This window comes from Anas platyrhynchos, chromosome 1 (genome assembly GCF_047663525.1).
Source record: "Anas platyrhynchos isolate ZD024472 breed Pekin duck chromosome 1, IASCAAS_PekinDuck_T2T, whole genome shotgun sequence".
In the NCBI taxonomy this organism is placed as follows: Eukaryota; Metazoa; Chordata; class Aves; order Anseriformes; family Anatidae; genus Anas; species Anas platyrhynchos.
Genome location: NC_092587.1, coordinates 43,216,779 through 43,236,981, shown reverse-complemented (window position 1 = coordinate 43,236,981; position 20,203 = coordinate 43,216,779). Strand labels below are relative to the sequence as shown.

Genomic DNA, 20,203 nt, shown 5'->3' with positions numbered 1-20,203 from the left:
GAAGCTGTAAGTGTTAATATTATTCTGAAATATTTTAAACCAATCTGCAAAACAAGACAGAGAGGCTGAGATTTAAGATATGATTAAGGAACAAAAATATTGTCTTGTTAGAAAGGTGCTTTTCAGGGGGATAGGCAGGAAGGGAAACAGCCTGTGGGAAAGACTGGTACCATGTAAACCTGACTGGAAATGTTAGTACTGCAAGCATTTTTCACTGTTATTCCCATTTAAAAACCTTTGTCACCTTTTTTAAAAATGTGAAAGAGTGCTGCCAGGTAGAGAAGAGCAGGTAACTCCTCTTTTAAAGGCAAAGTAGAATGATTTCTGTATCCTCAAATGAAGGACAGGTGGAGGGCAACAAACGGCAGAAAGGAAGAAGAAATAAATAGAGTTCAGTTGAGGTAGGACATAACAGAAAGCAAACAAATGAAAACCGAATATGCAAGTGTTTTTGTACAAATATTAGATGTTTTATAAGGGGATGAATACAGTGGAACACCTGCTTTTAGAAGAGGCTGTAGACCTAAAATCATTTTAAAAACATGATTGGAGGAAGGTAATGTGTAGGATATTGTTCAGATTTAATCTCCAACTGGGTGTTACAAAGAAGATAATGCCAGTGGATAAATGGTTGTAAGCATTACAGAAACCTCTCAAAGTAAAATAAATATGCTTTCTTTATCTGTGAGTAACATAAACCTGTTTTAAATTGCACACTCAGTTAATATGATATACATAGCATTGAGGCTAAATTATTCACCAACCAGCCTGGATGGGAACAGTGATTGGCATATTAAGGAGCTTAGAGATTTTATAGATAATTAAATAATAGTTTGAAAGTTCTGTTCTGCCCATGCAGTCCTGGTAGATGCAATGACATGGCATGATAGAGAAGACAATAAACTTAAATGCTAAGTTTTCGTCTTTCTTAGAAAGAGCACACAAATGAACAGGTGACTTCTAACCAATACAGAGATTACTATGTAGAACTTGATTTGAAATATTATGATCAAAATCCAGTTCTATTACAACGATCTGAGTATAATCAAATTCAAAATCCATTTGTTAGAAAAAGAAGTTAAAAAAAAATCTCCAGTACTTAATTTTTAGAAGGGTAGCTACATAATATCCTTTCTCATTTGTAACAGAAAAACTGTAGTGAAGTAGCAGTGAAAAGGATAAAGCAAACCTAATACAAACACCTGCAAGAGCCTTTTTTTTTTCCCTAAGGAAAGGGTTCATATTCATAATTAATAAGCTGTAAAATAAAGACATGACTACCTTTGCCAATGGTACAAAATTACTCATTGTAGGAGGTATGAAAACTTCCACAATGATGAAAGTTGTGGAAGAATATCTGAGGCTGGATAATAATACGCAAATTAAATTTAGCTGTGATAAATACAAAGTAGTACATATGAGGAAAAAAACTTTATTTGCAAAATTATTATAAGCATCAGAAAAGTTGAACAGTCATAGGGATTGATGAGGAAAGAGAGAACAAAACAAAAATCATTTATGTGTAATTGTTACAGATATAGTTCTCTTTCTTGAATATTGGCTGCAATTCTAGTTCTTACATTTCAGAAGAATATGGTAGAACAAGAAAAGGTATAAGGACAGCAAGGATAAGGAAAAGGGGATAGCTTCTTGCATAAGGAGAGACCATGTAAAAGAAGGTACATGGCCTGCAAAAGTGATGACTGAGTTTAGTTATGATCATGATACAGAACATTGTAAATGATGGGGTGAAGATGAATAGAGAAGTATTAGTCACTGTACCATGCAAAGCCCAAAGAGCATTGAAATAAATCATCGGGCAAGGTAGTTAAACACAAACAGCACAAATTCCTTTTTCATATAATACAACTTCTTGGATATAGAATCTTGCAAGAACTAAAAGATATAAAGAAAATTAAAGAAGAAAAGTACATTAGCTGTTAAACTCAAAGTTTTCAGTTGTGGTTAGGAACCACAAATCTGTCAGAGCAGATTGTTGGATGCTGGGAGAAGCTTCAAAGGAAGTGGCATTATTTACCATAGCGTGTATTATATGTGAAATTAGAATATATTCTTTCCATAGCCATATATTCTTACTAAGCAAGCTTATAAGCCGGATAGACTTTGAAATACACTCAATACGATCATTTTAATGTTTTTTTAAGTTACTTAGCTTATTAACCATTATGTTGTGTATTTGTGGTCATTTCTAATATGCTGCCTTTGTTTTGCTGCATTTAGAATGGAGAACAGACTTCTCACTGTTTGTACACTTGGGCTTTCACTAAGTTGCTAGCCATGTTATTCAAGCATGTACCTCATACTTCAGCACTTCCCACTGTGCCAATCCTAGCAAGCAGTTGCATTGTCTGTTTGAGATCTTTATCAAATTACTTAGCTGCTTTTCAGCCTTAGAGTGGAAAAGTAGGTTGTGCTCACTACAGTGAGGAAAATCCTATGCTCTTTCTTTTCTTGGAACTGGGCCTACAAGGCTCCTGACTTCAATATGGATTATCAAAAAATGATTGAAATGAAAATGTGGAATATTTTCTCAAAACAAGTTTCCATCTTTCTGACTTGCTCTTGCTAACTGTACAAATCTTATGACTAGATGAAAAGCTGCAAGAATTTTTATTCTTGCATTGTTTTGCAAATATTCTTCACAGTTTATGAAGAATACTGTGTCATGTATTTGCAATGTCACTTAAACTGATCAATCAAATCTTTGCTGTTAATTACTTCTGTGACACAGAGGTTCGAGGAACATAAAGCAAACAGATTCATTCTGAAAGTCCTTTCCAACATGAGATGAAATGCTTAGATGTATTGTAAGTTACGTAATTTAAGAGGAGAGGAGACATCCAGAAGCAAAACCAAAACAAAACAAAAGCAGGAAGCACAGCATAGCAGTCAATACTCACCTGTTAACTGCAATAAATAGCACACAGAACAGCAGCTGTGTTTTACTATTTAATAAAAATTCATAATCCCAAATGGCTCATGAAATAGAATTGGTATTACAAAGGAGGATATAACTAGATTTTTGCAGGTAATTCACATGCTGTAAGTAATCTTCTCTTAAGTGTCTCAGCTTGGTAGAAAATGAAACGGAGATCAGATTTCTGAGATAAGTTAAGGAGGAAGTGGGGCAAGAGGAATGTTAATGAAAGTAAACGGACAACAACATTTCCATTAAATACAGTGTTTCTGGTGCTGAACATAAGTCTTACAAACTACCCTATTTACACTGCCAACATAGTGGAGAATGGCACTCCTTTCCATTTTCTGTGGTCTTCTTAGGACCAAGTCAGGCACCTCTGGTGTTGCATGGGAGGAACGAGACATTTCTTCTGGACTTGGTGCAGTCTTTTCTTTGAGGTATTCTTGGGTCACTCTAAGTAATTTTTCAGAGTGAGAACTTTTTCCTCTTCCTGCGTAAGACACATGGGATGGATTAGAACTATAAAACTTTTGTTCATGTTATTCATACTATTAACTGCTGATGTGTATGACATTTACAGATGTTTTACTTTTTTCATGAAATCTTTCATTATGGATGTATGGAGGATTGTATGCTGGGATAATATAACTTCCTGCCAAAATGTGGATATGAGACTAGATACTAAAACACAGAAAATCTCTCATCATATATGGGAAAAGAAAAGCACAGTTCTAGTTATTCATTTTTACTGGGAAATATATTCCCAGATTTAAGTCTTCAAATGTTCATTTGCATTTTTTTTGTTTTGTTTTGCTTTGTTTTATTGTTGTGAGTTTGAGCCTCAAAAGTCAAATATGAGGGGAAAAAGGGCATTCCTGAGGTACCTGCATTCTCGTTGCAACAAAAAAGAATAGAGGAACAGAGGAAAAGTGTTTCTCCTATTGTCCCATCAACACATACATATGTCACAATAGGTATGCCTACATGTTAAAAAGGGCAGATGAATGCACAGGCCAGTCTCTGCTCCCAGGTAAATACTTTATAAATAACTAAATGATTCTCTTAAATTTGAGAATTTAATGATGTCATTCAGCTATGGATAAGGATGGATTGTCCCTTTATGGAAATTACAGGACACCCCCGCCCAGTATCTTCTGGTGCTATAAAATGAAAAATGAGAATATTTTGCTTTCTTCTGAAATATGTTTTAAGATCTTATATAAAGCTTTCCAGCAATAATTATTACTGTACCTTGAAAGGTAGAATTTGCAGCTTTCCAGTGGATAGCTATGCTTTGTGCTGTGGTGCAGAGTCAAAATAATGGTCTTCAGACATATATTTCTGTATACAGAAAATATATTTTAATTTTCTGGTGAGGATGGATTGATGATAACTATCTTGAAAGAGCAGATTACTTCAGGGCTGTTGGTAGCCTTAGGATCTTAGCTTCTGTCACCTCCCCAAACAGCACAGAGCAGCATGTTCTCTAATGATCGTTTGATGTCGTCATTTGATGTAGTACCCTACTTGTGCTTATATCTTCCCAGCTGCTACTTGGGTTCATCCATCTCTGAGCAGTCTCTGCTGGCTGGATCAAAAAAGAGTTAGTCCTAGTAAACTTGCATCAGAATCTTGCTTTGAAATAGTGTTTCAGTAACACAGCTAGCAATTTCAGAGTACATGACAGCAAAGTTAATGACGACACAGATGTCTAGAAAGTTTACTGACACTCATTTGAGTTGATCCGTCTGACTTATATATAGCTTTGTATCTTGTGAGCAATGTAGTAATCCCAAATGTAAGAATATAATTGTTCATATTATATTTTAACCTGTGAATGTATTTGATTTTTTGATAATGTTTTCAGTGTCTCAAGTTTGCTCTCCTATTGGAACTAAAATTAAGTATGTAGAGCTTCTTTGTCCAGGATAAGTGAAGAGTAATTTTAAAGCAAAAATGGTATAAGGTTAGAGTAACAATTTCAGGCTTTGTATCAAGTGTTGTTTCCTAAGAGTCAGAATAATTCACATTAAAATAATGCTGCAAAGATTGTGTCATGGAAAAAGTCCTGTTACTTAAACAATTCATCTCTGTAGAATGTGCTGGTGAATGCAGTCTTGCAATAGTTATTGTATGCTGTAGAGAAAGTTGACAAGATGATCTAATAGCTTTTGTAACCTCTAGTGTAGTCCTTTGCCTGAAAAGGCAAGTTACACTATTTTTAGAAGTTAACTGCTTTCATAGTTGCCAGCAAACTTGGCAGTGATTTCCATTACCACATAATTTTTAAATTCTACAAATCTTCATTTCTCTTTTGAATTTTAGATACCATTCCAGGGAGACTGTGCATGGCCTCCTTCTGCTTTCTTCTTAGGCATTTTGGTAATGTCCTGCTTTACCTTAACTCAGTCAAGGTTAGTATTTATTTAGCATTGATAGTAATATAATGCATAGAATCACTATGTATGGAATTATACTGTACTGTGTGAAACAGCATGTAACCAGAAAAAGGTACAGAAACACAACAACAACAACAAAAACACATGAACAACAGCGGCACATAGTTGGTCAATACAGCAAATGGATCCAAATGTATAGAAGCAGTTTGTAAAGAGGCATTGTGCAGCATGGTGGAGATGGTAGTCTCAACACACTTGTAACTTAACCATTATCAGGCTTTCTGGTAGCATCACAGAAGAAGAGAAAGAAAATTAAAGGAAGACAATGAAATAATTTATGGATATTTATGGGGCTGGGCAGCATGGAGGAAAAAACATGTTTTTTTTTAAAGGTTTATCAAATGAGTGATGGAGATAATTTTCATTAGTTAAGGACTGGGGACATGAGTATGATGAACAAGAGTATGTAAGGAAGATAAGACAGGAAGGACCCTGGAAGTAATAAAGCTTATATGTTATAGAGAAAACGGTCACTGAAGAGCTAAGATAATGTAGTGTTACCAATACCAAAGCAGTGAACTAAGATTGTTATTTTTGCAGAAGTAATCTGAGTGGGTACACTGCAGGCAACGTTGCATTTTTCAAAGTGGAAGGAGGAGTTTGCAGTTACCATACTGCAACATTATCAGATCACCTGTATGCGATGGATAGAAATAGTTATAACTTGCAGATAGAGTCTTAAAATGGTTTGGATTGGAAGGGACCTTAAAAATTGTTTAGTTTCAATCCCCCTGCCATGGGCAGGGACACCTTCCACTAGACCAGGTTGCCCAAAGCCCCATCCAGCCTGGCCTTGAACACCTTAGGGATGGGGCGTCCACAGGTTCTCTGGGCAGCCTGTTTCAGTGTTTTACTACCCTTATAGTAAAGAATTTATTCCTCATAACTGATCTAAATCTACCCTTTTTTAGTTTAAAACCATTATTCCTTGTCCAATCACTACACTCTTGGAGCCCCTCTCCTGCTTTCTTGTAGGCCCCCTTTAGGAAGGCTGCAATGAGGTCTCCTCAGAGCCTTCTCTTCTCCAGGCTGAACAACCCCGACTCTCTCTCAGCCTGTCTTCATAGGAGAGGTTCTCCAGCCCCCCTTGATCATCTTGGTGACCCTCCTCTGGACTTGTTTTAATATTTCCATTTCCTTCTTGTGCTGGCCCCAGAGCTGATCACAGCACTCCAGGTGGGTCTCACAAGAACAGAGTAGAGGAGAAGAATCACTTCCCTTGACTTGCTGGCCACACTTCTGTTGAGGCAGCCCAGGATGCAGTTGCCTTTCTGGGCTGCAAGTGGACATTGCTGGCTCATGTTGAGCTTCTCATCAGCCAACACCCCCAGGTCTTGCTCATAAGAGCTATTCTCAATCCCGTCTCTGCCCAGCCTGTATTCGTGCTTGGGATTGCCCCAGCCAAGATACAGGATCTTGCACTTGACCTTCTTGAATTTCATGAGGTTTGCACAGGCCCATCTCTCAAGCCTGTCCAGGTCCCTCTGGATGGCATTGCTTCCCTTCAACTGCAGCACACAGCTTGGTGTCATTGGCAAACTTGATGAGGATGCACTCAATCTCACTGTCCATGTCACTGACAAAGATGTTAAACAGTGCTGGTCCCAATACCAACCCCTGAGGAACAGCACTCATTGCTGATCTCCACTTGGACATTGAGCTGTTGACTGCAACTCTTTTGAGTGTGACCGTCCAGCTAGTTCCTTACCCATCAAATGGTCCTAACTTGTTTTGCCTAACTTAAGCCATCTAAAAGTCAGACTTAAAAGTCTGACCTAGGTCCCAGGCTATAGTCAATGTGGACAGATGTTAATTTCCAGACAAGAATTCATCCTGTGTATTTCTTACACTTATCTTAAATGGAATGAGTCACTCCACAGAAATGCCCAGCTCTTTCCATTTGCTTTAAGAAGTTCTTAAACAACTAGTTCTAACCTGAAAAGGCTAAAGTTATATGAGATTAATCACTACCTGCAAGGTATATGGGAAGGCTAAGAAATCAGAGAGAGAATAGTAGCGTCTTGGGAGGCAAATGGAGTCATCATTAGTACTGGAAAATACGGCATAGTTAGTGTTTGTAAAGGAAGAAGCCAGAAGTGAACAAGACACTAAACAGAAATTAAGAGGGTGAAAGTGGGCAGTAGGTTGACCAGAGGGTAAGACAGAGTCATGAGATAAGTGTAACAGGGAGGGGATTAGGTGAGACAATTGTGAGGGCATAAAGGAAAATGTTGTAGGAAGTGTTTGAAAGAAAATTTGAAAGGAAAAAGAAGTGCACAGAATACTCGGTGTTACTTCATACTATGCTGGTAAGATTCCTTGAAGAGGGAAACACAGATCTAATGTTTAAAAACTGCTGGGAGGGAGACAGAAATAGTGACAGGCACAGGTATGCAAAGTTTCATTCTTGCTATATTTATCAACTAGAAGAAGGAGTGTTTATTCTGTTAGATTTGAGAGAAAATATTTTATGTGTGCATAATATATATCTGTGCAACATAAAAAGGTTGCAGTTCTGCTGAAACAGTCAATAAGGCTATATGAAAATGTGCCTGCATTGCGGAGCCAAATTATGGTGACACAGATGATCTTACTTCTGGCACTTCCAAATTTCTTAGTGTTTTCTCATGGGGCTTTTGTGTTCTTTTAATTTTAGCATTAGGTGTAACCACTATACTAGGAAACACCTTATTGTATTTTATTGTTTTGCCGGTCTTTTGCTAATGGTGACTGATTTCAGAAATTGGTAGAGAAGTTCTTAAGCTTGATGTTGTTCGGTGATTTTGGAGATCAACAGGAAATCATGGCTGACAATACAGATAGAAGCAGTGCTGGTAGGTAAGAAGAAAAGTAGAGGAAGTTCTGTGTGGTTGTTGAGCTGGAAGTGTTCGAGCAAAATGTGTTTTTAGTATAGCCGAATGGAAAGCTTAGTTTCTTGGTTAGTGCTGTGTGACTTCTCCAGCAGAGTCAGGGATTGAGATTTAGATACTCAGACGCAGTGTAAAACAACCATCTTTTAGGTCTGGATAGAATTGGAGCCAGGAGTTGGACTCAGTGATCCTTGTGGGTTCCTTCCAGCATGGGATAGTGAGGGGAAGGGCTATTTGACTGCTTGGCCTTTTGTTTAGGGGTTTTTGTTTGTTTGTTTGTTTTTGTTTTAAATTAGCTGTTTTGCTGCAGGTATGTATCGTTACAGTTGCACATTTATTACATATATATGTGGATCTCTGCTTGCAAACTGAACTCCTCCGCTCACAACACCAGTTTGTCAAAATCAATCAGTAGAAAAGAATAATGTGCAACAAAAGTCTGTTTATATTCCACGTACAGGAAAGCAATGTTGTACATGCCCCTTTTTTCCATACTCAAAGATGCATTTCTATTACATAAATTGTCAGAGGGTGGGATGTACTGTTAGGGGGCTCTTTCATAGACCACCTTTTAGAAAGCCACAGGTATGCAAGTATGTAGGTATGTATGATCTGCTTTTCCTATATCTTTGATCTGCTGTCCAGGTTAATTCAGTGTTACATATTTTCCAGGATAATATAACAGAGTTTGAAGTATTTACAGGATAAAGTAACTAGGGGAGAAACCAAGAGCAAAACTTAAATGCAGCTAAGACGTTTAAAATAAAGCCAATTTAAGAAATATTGGCTATATATATGTATGTGTGTAAGCATACACATACATGTATGTTTATTGAAGCTAACAATGACTGTCAGATTTAGGAGTGTCAGCATACTAACATTTTGTGTAAACTTGATTTCAGAAATTTGCTTGACTGCACATTGCTTACCACAGCATGGTACCAGCTGCAAATTACAAGCACTGTGTTTAGATCAACCAGGTGATGTCATTCAGTAATACTTTGATCTTTGCGTATAGCAGATCAACCTAATGGCCACTTGATCTCTAGGACTTGTTTTATACTAGAGAGATTTAGTGTGATAATATCTGTAGTCTTTTGCTTCTACAGTATGTAACACTCAAATTCTGAATATATACATGTCTTCAGCACTTCAGCACTGTTTTGACCCATTTTTAGGTGAATTTTTGTTTTTGTTTTTGTTTTTGTTTTGTTTTATCATTCCCTTAGTTTTCACAGTTGTAATGTGAACGCATTTGTAAGGGTGAAACAAAATATTAAGCTAAGTAAAGAAAGTTCAATATAAAAATGATTGATACATTTCATTCCATAGTGGTTTACATTTATTTGAAATACTGGACACTCCTTCCTGCAATACAGAAAGAAAGGTGATTCAGAAAATTATTAGAAATTGAAATATTGTCTTAAGAGATTTGGAAGATAAGTTATATTTGCTATAGAGAAAGTAAGAAAATAAAATGATACAAAATGAGGATTAGAATAAATGAGATAGATTTGAAACCTCCATTTGTATTCTGAGAGAATGAAAACAAGATATGGCTTGCTGGAATTGCGGTAAATTCACAACATCTTTCCTAAGAAAATTAATTTTGTCCCTCAGAACACAGTTGGTTTATGAAACTCATTGTCATATTTCATCCCCAAGGTTGCAAGTTTGGAAGGTTTTATAGATTGTATCTAGCAAGCTGCAGAATGATCAAGCTTAAGTAGAATATGTATTTCTTAATTTCATGAAGGGGTTTATAAATACTGGTACTTTGAGACATAATGCAGTTGATAAAGAGCAAGGACTAGGACAAACATTTTCGGCCTACTAGTGCTTTTCCTTTTGAGGTCGTTGATCCTCACAGTTTTCTAGCTAAGAGTAGCCATTAGTCAAATTTAGCTAGGTCACTCCTCTTCACGTCACAGGGATGCAAGTCGTTCTTCCTGTACCGTTTTAAAGGCAAGGTTCAGGTGACTTTACAGTAACCTTTGTGTTTCATTGACAGAAACCAACTTCAGTAGAATCTCCGCAGTTCTTTAAGTAGAGCTGTGCACTCTGTAAAGATAGTTGCACGATACTCTCTTCGGAAACACCACCTTCATCCATGATTGATTAAAAGTGCTGTAGGCATGAGAATGTGTCAAAGGACACCTTATTATAAATGTATTGCCAGCTGCCCTGAGGGTGACATTATAACACTGAGGATCATCTGAGAAGACAAGCTAATTCAAGCTCAGCTGAGGTCTGGCCACAACGAATGCTTCATTGTTCAACTGGGTATCTGAGTGACTCATTGAAATGGATGTCACTCAGAGCACAGTTTTATGGAAAGATTGAAGACCGGTAAAAAGACCACAAAAGGGTGAAGTCCAGGCATATAATTTGTCAAGAAAAAAAAAAAAAAGAGAGAGACAAAACATTTAACTGTCCTGAATGTATTTTACTATGAACATGGGTTCATTTCTACCACTCTTGTTTTTGCAGCAGTTCTGGTCTCTGGCACTAATACAGCCAGGATAGAATGACAGTTTTGAGTTTGGTTGCTGACAGAGCTTCTTTTCAGTTTTAATTCAAAAATACAATGAGGCGTATTTGAACAGAAGGAACTATTCATGCAGTAGAACTAGCATCTTGCTTACCAGCTTTGCTTAACCTGAGACTTGTGCTGATTCATACAAAACTATCATTGAGGAAGAATACAGTAAAGTGTTGTAATTCTCATATGGTGAAACCAGTTAACTCACCCTAAGGGTACTGAAATGTTTTCACAAACTGAGCTGGAGATTTCCCCACGTTGGTTCATCCTCATGCTTTCACACAGCTTGCTGTATTTGCCAGCTCTTTTGCACCTCAGCATGGACTATTTAGGTGAAACCTAGACATTTGGCAAACGTTGGCAACCACTCACCTCTCCTCTCAAGGCACTAGCTTGACTGATGTATGTGGGTGGACTGGGTCCATACCCTTTGCAACTGCCTGTGACAGGGAAGGGAGGAGGTTCCTCAAGTGTCTCTGTGTAATGGAAGAAGATGAGAGCCCTGACAAAGGGCCTTGTCCTTTGCTTTCCGTATCTTTTACACAGTCCCAACTATGCTTTTTACCTTCTCCTCACTCTTAATGAGGGAGCATAACAAAGTTATCTAAAAACCGATCTTCCTAACATAAGTTTTTTTTCTCTTAATGTTTTTCTTTATATAACACAGATATTTGTCCACACACTTTGCTGTAATTGTACCCAGGAAAGCTTTTCTTGCAGTAACTATGGACAGTGGACAAACAGTCTTGCTTTTTTCATGGGTTCTTCCATAAACCTTGCACCTCTGCTGCGGGGCAGGGAACCTCAGTCCCATTCACACTTCTTGTTGTGGTATCACATTTTAGTTTACCTATACTAGGTCTGTCGGTGCAGTAGCGTGGTGACAGTGGTGAATCTAGAACATGTGTGGCTTTGAGTTATTTTGAGTTGTACTTTAATGTGGACATCTGACCATGATCAAAAATACAAGCTATTTGGGTCAAACACAAACATCAGGCTAATCGACAACTAAAGCTTTATTTCCTACTTCGGCCCGTGCTGCGTTTCAGAAGATATTCAGCCAGATGATCCTGATCTATCAATAACCAGGTGTGCCCTGTATAATATGTTATGGGAGAGAAAAACCTAGTGTTGTACTAAGAGAAGGGTACCTGTAAGCAAGACTTGAGCTTAAGGAAGCCCTGTTACAACGTGTGTTCCTGTACTGCAGCTCCACCTCTATCCAGTGCACGTGTCACATAACCAGATCCACAGGATCTCGTGTTGAACTTTGAGAAGTCTTGGAGAAGCAAACTGTTCGTCTCCTTAAGCCATTAGAGGCTCAGCTGCCTATTTACCACCCTAGTGGTGAAGTAAGTGTTTGGGAGGTGAAAGAGACCATGGCAGCACAGCATGTCTTCACATGCACAGAGTGAAAATTACACCCATAAAAGCCACCACTGCAATTTAGAGCTTGGAGCGTTCTCCAGATCTCTCATGGTTAACACTGTGGAATGTTCCAGCTGTGTTTGTAGTCACGAATGTAGGATGGAAAGGCAGTCCATAATTTTCTACTCACTGTTTATAAATGTCGTATGTTCATAATGTGGGTTTTTCTTTTTCCTTCCTGTTGTCTCAATTGTTGTTGACTCAGATTTGGTGGGGGGGTGGAGGAGGACGGTGTTATTTTTAATGTTATGATACCATTGGAGGTTGGATTTTATTTTTTTTTTCCCTTCTGTGCGGCTTTCTTTTCCAGAGTTACTTCTACAATGATGACACTTTTAACTTCAACTACGCCCAAGCCAAAGCTGCCATGGGCGATTTTAGTGAAGCTGAAGAGGTATGTATTTACTTTCTTTAAAAAGCAACAATGGAAATGTTTCCCGCATACTCCCCTATTTCCTTCCTTTTCTCTCTCTCTACATCTTCATGTTGGTTGAAAATAAGCAGATTCTGTGGGACCTTCCTAGAGGAACTGAAACTCACAGTGAACATTGTTTAGAAAAGATTATCTTGCTAATCTTGTAATATGAGGTATACGGGGAGTCATGCCGCTTGTGGTGCGTCACAAGAGTGCTTTGCAGCTCACTCTAATTGATCAAAGAATGCCTTCTTAATCAGATTTCCTATGCTTTGTCTAGGATTCCAGGCAGTCCTATTGTTCAGATTGACTAAAGTATGCTGAACAAAAGACACTTAACAGTTAAGAGCTGCTAGGTATCCCTAGAAATATGTGTTTAAAAAGCAAAAAAAAAACACACCGTCACCACCACCACAACAACAAAAAACCCACATTTTCTTCCTTTGGGAGATGTGGGAGGAGAAGAGGAAGTGCTCACTATCTTATTCAGCAGCATCCAGATGCAGCTGGAAGAGATTAACTTCTACACACAGCATTTTTTGTGTCTATGTGCAGTAGAAACTTAATTACAACTAAAATATGCAGAAGCAAATAGCTATTATGAAGATGGAAGCAACATTTTCCACAAGACTATCAGAAGACAGACCATAAAAAATACATGTAGTCTGAAGTGAATCATACAAATTTTTCCCCGGGTTTTCCTGCCTTTTATTTTATTTTATTTTATTTTATTTTATTTTATTTTATTTTATTTTATTTTATTTTATTTTATTTTAACTCTTCAGGTCCCTGGACAACAGAGATCTTCTCCTTCCCCCCATTTTTTCCAACACGCCCCCCCTTAATTTCTGTGACCAGAAGTTGCATATTTCTTTAAGAAAAATATACCAGACTGTCAGGCAAAATGGATATATATTTGAATTCACCTAGTTTATTTTAGGTAGCTCAATGAAAATGCAGGTGAGTATATTTTGAAACTACACTAGCAGACTATGCTGAAACCTGAGACTTCATAAAAATGATAATGCTGTAAGACAACTTCAGCTGCAGCCAGGCAACAAAGAAACACGAAGCTGTAAACTGCTGTTAATCCACATTTGTCCTACTTTTCTTCTTACAAATAATTCTGTACAAACTTACATTATGTAGCTGATGTATTTAAATAACTGAATTATGTAATTAAATTGATTAGCGTGTCCTAGCATCTGATCTCTGACTGTGATGACACTTTCATACAAAGATTACCCCTTCCCCATCATCTCATAAACTTGTAAATTAAATCTACATATAGCAGTTTATATACATAACTCCTTAAACAGTTTACCTCCCTGGCATAATAAAAGAAAACCTATAACAAATTGCTATTCACAGTGATAATGCTTTTTATTTTTTTTTTATTAGGGTGTTAGCAGTGTTTAATCAATAAAAATGTCATTAATTTGTGGAACTCACTGTTCCAGTACATACATCAGGAATACATAAAGGTATTTTGATTTTTTTGCCAGAAGCATCCCAGTATAGTTACAGATATACTGACAGTGAGGCATAATTATATTTTTTCTGCATATAAAGCCAGAGCACACTTTAAAATGTCTAGCTTCCCACACACACACATCACATCCCTTTCAATGTAGAATGTAACAAACCTGTGTTTGTACAGTAAGTTACAAAAGACTAATGTTTAGCCTCAGAACCTTACTGAAACCGAAAGGCTAAGAAATGGCTTACTGCTCACCTAAAATGATCTCTGACATGTATAAGGAGGAAAGGCTCTTATATATATAGTGAAACTTCTGGTATTTCAGGATGATGCTAATTTAATTGCTTGCTAAACAAACACGTTCCAAATAGCTTTTCCCACAGGCCCAGTGTTCCTTTGTGCTGTTTGTGTTGCACGGCCGCCCACTGGCACTTGTTCAGAGGAGGCCGCACCCTCAGCACAGCTTGGCATTCTGAAGCTGCAGAAGTCCCCTGATAAGCATTGCAGTGTTTGAGACCTTCACCTACCCGACATAGCAATATACCCCCCTGCACTACACTTCCATACCCGACCTCTTTTCATGAAGCAGTTTTTTGTGTGGTGTAAGCCTTACCTGCACGTTGAAACGAGGCAGGTCTGCCTTCTGTTTGTTTAAAAGTACATGCAAATATAATCTTTTATTTTCCTTCTTCCTGCAGGCGTTCCTTTTGATCCAGAGTGAGAAGATAAAGAATGATTTTGTTTACCTTAGCTGGCTAGCTCGCTGCTGTGAGTCACTTTACTCTCAATATTGCAGAATACAGATCCTCCTCTATTGCATCAGTCTTGGCAATCCACTCTCCTAATTGAATTTAATGTTGTAGGTGGATTCAGAACTACGAAAGTGAAAAGCTGATTGCACTAGTTACAGCGTGGGTGGTTATTGCACCTTTCAAATGTCTGGCTTCACTAAGCAATTACTGCTTCAGTGCAGTGCTGTTATGGTTCTGTCAATGCAGCTTTGTCCTAACCAATGAACCTTTTTCCTCTCAATTGTCTACCCAATTGTATGAGTGAAGATTTTCTGTCTTAAAAGACTGGGTTACAAATCTAAATGTTCAGAGTAAAACACCAAATAGAAGGAGCAATGCTGGGTCAGGCCCAAGGGTCTGTCTGATTCCCAGAGTGGCCAGTGTCAGATGTCTAAGGAAGAGAAGCATCAGGCAAGCATATGTGGTATTTTTCATTGTACTGTGTTATACTTTGCATTGCCCAAACTCCAGTGCCCAAGGAATTTCCTTTATAATTTTCATCATGTTTTTTTCTTCCATGAACTTGCCCGCTCCTCCCTTGACCAAAGTAAATTTTCGATATACTTAATGCTCTATAGCAATTTTTATTCAATATTTCTGAACCAGTTTTTAAAACATTGCAGAGTACACCTCATACAGATACATCCACAGCATCACATGCAAAATAGCATGGAGGCAGGCTTTTTCTAATGACTCAGCCTGAGACTTCCTAGGCTTTGTTTTCCTTACAGCATCTTAATACAAAAATGTTCTCTTATCATAAACAGTTTTGAGTAGTTGTGCTTGGAATGTAAATATGTACGTTTCAAGGAATTTTGCCATATTGCAGATGTGGTTAACATCTCTAAAGTGGTCTTCCCAGACAGGCACATAACACTTACAGATGCCTACCTATGATTCTATTTTAGGACATGCCAGTTTATTTGTTTGCTTCATTAAAAAACATTTCAACATTTCATTTCTGGTTATATTTAATGTTTTATATGTGGCTTTTTTATAGGAGTACTCCCATTGCAAAGGGAGTACATGCTTGTTCTGTAGACAGTGTTCATCCTTTTGATTTTGCGCTATAGTAGTTCTTTGACATACATCTGGCAGTGTAGGACCAATTTGAAGGTCCTAACTTTTATAAAAGAGGTAGAATTAACACCATGGTATCAATTAAAAATTTTGTACCAATTTCATAAGAGTTGCTATTTATTCTCAGGTGTGCCTTTCACCATTCTGAATTCCTACTGAAGTTTCAGTAGGGATGCTGTATTCTTATCTGTCTTAAGATTTTGATTTTTCACTCCAAACAGCTGCTAGAATTCTTTGCAGTTCATTGACGAGTATAGTGATCTTTTAGTGTCAAGTATGTAAATTACTATTAGATCCTTCTGGATAAAAGCTGCAATGGAAATTACAAAGTGTTATAATACATTCATGTCAGAGTATGATTAGGTATTGAGTCATAAACAATTCAATCCTGAAATATTTCCAAAGGGCAAAAAGCACCAGAGATGCACCTTAAACAGTATTTTTTGTTTTATCCTGTTGTAATACTTGTATTCTTCCTTCCAAATTCTTCCTTAAGAGAAGGTAAAAAGCCATTGAATTACCACGGTAGTCCATTTCTCTACATAGATAGGTTTGTATATGGAAATGAAGACCTGGCTGTTTTTTATTGTGAATATTATCCAGAGCTGATGAAAGAAAAATCTAATTTGATGTCTTGCAGCTTCCTAAATTAGAAGTGCCTATAAATACTGTGATTTTATGTTACATGTTTATTATTGATGACTCCCACCTATTCTTCAGAAAATCAATTTTTAGAATTATTTATATTCAAATGTTCTAGTAGAATTTCTGCTAGTTGAGGTAGAAGATTCAGATTCTTTTATTTCTCATTGTGTATTAATAGTGATGTTTAAAGGCCATTGAAAATTTCCAGTCAAAAAAGGAAATCTAAAACTAGCACAAAATCTCAGGAATTTGGACACATTTTTCTAGCAGATGCATACTGACACATTTTGTTATGCTTCTAGTCTGTACAGGCATTTTTTTCCACCACTCCTTTGGTTTGTTATAAATCATGGGAACTGAATGTTTAGATCAGAGTGGGCACCAATTATTAAAAACTTTATTTCAGTGCCAATTAAAATCTTTCTGTGTATAAGAACACAATCCTAAATCTCACCATCAAAATAGATTGCCCCAGTTCATTGTCCTGCTTGAAATACCTTCTCTAATGCTTTCCACTCTGTTCCTTATTCACATCTGAAATCATGCGATTTGTGCTTATTGCTGTATCTTTGAAATATGAAGTAAGATATAAACTCCGTAATTATTCTTCTTGACATTGGTGTTCTCTGATGAATTGCTGTTATCACTAGAAAGGCAAAAGATAAGGATGAGTTTCCCTTCCCAACCTCATACACAGGGTGAGGCATGCATTTACATTGAGCAAAGAGATTCAGAAACATTTATTCCATCTTCCATTGGGTATTGTATGTGGCATATTCTCTTCATGATCCCAGTTTTTTGTTGTTATTGCAGATATTATGAATAAGAAACCACAGTTGGCCTGGAAGCTCTATCTGAAGATGGAGACCTCGGGGGAGTCCATTAACCTTTTGCAGCTCATTGCAAATGATTGCTACAAAGTGAGTCTCTCTTTAATAATTAAAAAAAAAATAAAAAGTGGACCAGATGATTTCTTATGCCCCTTCCAACAAGGGCTTTTCCAGGATTCTGTGATTTAGAGTTTGGTGTACAGCATGTTAATTCCCTGATGGCATTAACGGACATTTTTTTATACTTCACATCTTTGTCACCACTCGTTGCACTTGTTGTGCACTTGAAGTTGCACAACAGGGGCATGGTTATTAATGCAGGTAAGTTGGCAAACATTTTAACCTACAGGCCTTCTTGATAGGCAGTCCACTGATTAAAATATTGGCAAATTACTGCATGCTTGAGCTATTGATAACAAGAACAACACTATAATTTACAACTCGGGATTCATCATTGATAGACAAGAAACTTTAAAAAAGATCTAGCATAGATTCAGAGATGCACCTCATACTGCATTTTTTTCTGGGACAGTGATATTTTTCCTTAAAGCTTGTAATGACAACTGGCTATTATTTTTTGTTAATGATAAGGAAATGGAAAGAGATTTTCCACAACCAGTATTTTATCTGCCCAAGTGGGGCAAAGAGACACGGTATATGCATGTAGTCATTAAAATTAAACTACTCAGTAAAAATGGTGGCTTACCTATCTACAGCTGGATCCATGCTAACATATTATAGTTCTTTTGAACTGTTTTTAAAGGAGACTCGAAAGAGATGAGGTTAGATTAAGCAATCTAACGTTTTTAAAAATGAAGCTAAACAAGGCAACGTCCACTTTAGCAGGAATGCTTTGAACATTTTAGGACAAGATAAAATATATGCTACCTCACCTGTACTAAGCTTCTAGATCATGTTTACTAGTTCCAGTGCTCCATGCTAATATACTGCTGGCCCACCTCCAAATTCTAGTTTATACAAAGATATGTTAGTAAGTGAAGAGATCTTGGGAAGCTGAATGCAATTCTGCCTCAGTTCCTAGAATCTAATTCTTCAGATTGTGCCTATACACATTGAGACTTAGCTCAGATTCAACTTTGATGCTGTTCTGCAAAGCACGTAAAAGAAAGCTTTATCCATAGGATGTATATAGAAACTCATAAAGACCAACAGGTTTGAGAGGAGTATAAATGTAGGAGGAAGAAAAAGTGATTGTCTTATACAAAGAGTACTGCTGTGCAAGGTTGCAAGGTGTTAGTAGACAATAACAGGATGCTCTATCAGGCATCTTCTCTACCATCTACCAGGAAGATTGCGCTTTTTGGGACCTAGAGAAATATCAGCGCAGTGACAGGAGAAAAAGATGGTTTTTGGAAGAATCATCGGGGTGAGACACTGGTAGAGAACTAGCAGCTATTAGGATAGGCTTATTAGAGATACATTAACAAAACTTGCCGTCAAAGAGAAAAAAATAGTAAACTGAGTTCTATTGAAAACGTCCCAATGATTCTCAGTTCAGCTAAGCTCTCCAAAGAGCAACAGTACCTTCATACTGAAGAACACAACTATAAATCAGAAAATCTGCCTTACTATTTCAAAAGCATTCTTTTAAAACAGAGGGCATTATTTCAAGTATTCCATCCACCATCCCACACTAAAAGTCTTTTTGCTCAAGCAAGTGGCTGTTCCCTCTTGGATTTCCCTTGGCTGCAATTTGTGAAAGAGATTTGACAGTCAGAACTCGTGTAAAATCTATCTTCAGGCCACCTTAAGTCACATTTATATCAGTTGATTACTTTTCCTAAATTCTTCTTAAACCATATTGTATACTACAGGAGAAGCAGCTCCACACTTCGGATTTATCTGGAGCTTTTAAAAAATGCACTGTCAGGACTAAATTTTTCTGGCTATTTATGTCTACATATGGCCACAGATGACCAAGGAATTTCATTTCAAAGGCTATCAAAGTATGTATAATTAATGCAGTGTTATAACTTGTCTTTCTACACTACCAGCTGTTTCAACCTTTCCCATGAACTGGCAAGGCCTGTATTGCTTGTGTCTATGTAGCATTCTCCAGTTGTTTCTGAAATACATTGTACTGGAGGGCTGCAGACAGCACCATAGCTGTAATTTAAGAAGGTAGTCATGCCAGTCTTCATTCAACAGAATACTAAATGAATGTTAATGGAGCAACAGCTATCAGAGAGTAGGTGTAGCTGGATCTGCCATTGCTATCTATTCTGATAGAAGTTGTTTGATGAGGAAGCTGGCATGCAGGACTTCTGGCTAATTCCTTCTTTACATGAAATAGGCCATCCTATCCATATAAGGAGCAGTATGTGATTTAAGGTGAAGCAATTCCTGCTTTTATGTGAGATAGAAAGAGGACATTAAATTGGTATCTGCTTAATGGACCTAAATCAGATGCCAGTTTGGAGAGGTCAGTATTTCAGTAATTTCTTTTTAGCAGAGATGTCTGTTTATAGTGACCATATTTATTCCCATTCAATTAAATCACCTGTGGTTAAAATCACCATGTATGTGAAGAAAATTGAATTATTCTGTAATACCTATGCTTCTCCGAGTAAAGTATCCAAATATAACTCCCATAGCCTAACCTTTTTTCTTGTCAGATGCAGGCTTCCAGCTATCAAAGAATAGGAGGTTGTGTTCAGCCTACCTTCTGTGTGCGCTTCTGGGAAGATGCTAGACACAAACA

General features: G+C 37.3%; 1 protein-coding gene and 1 long non-coding RNA gene across 3 annotated transcripts in view; one reads left to right on the top strand and one right to left on the bottom strand.

Moving 5' to 3' along the window:
* IFT56 (intraflagellar transport 56) overlaps positions 1–20,203 on the top strand; it is a 60,227-nt gene that overhangs the window by 24,717 nt on the left and 15,307 nt on the right. For both annotated transcript variants that reach the window (XM_038168341.2, XM_038168390.2), the window contains exons 13-16: positions 5,267–5,355; positions 12,551–12,634; positions 14,834–14,903; positions 17,465–17,571. In XM_038168341.2, coding sequence (XP_038024269.2) covers positions 5,267–5,355; positions 12,551–12,634; positions 14,834–14,903; positions 17,465–17,571 — 350 coding nt within the window. The remainder of the gene's footprint in view (positions 1–5,266; positions 5,356–12,550; positions 12,635–14,833; positions 14,904–17,464; positions 17,572–20,203) is intronic.
* LOC113843113 (uncharacterized) lies at positions 1,417–15,057 on the bottom strand. Its single transcript, XR_003496137.3, has 3 exons — positions 14,749–15,057; positions 4,193–4,529; positions 1,417–3,431 (listed from the first exon to the last, which is right to left on the bottom strand). It is a non-coding gene; the product is annotated as an uncharacterized lncRNA (long non-coding RNA).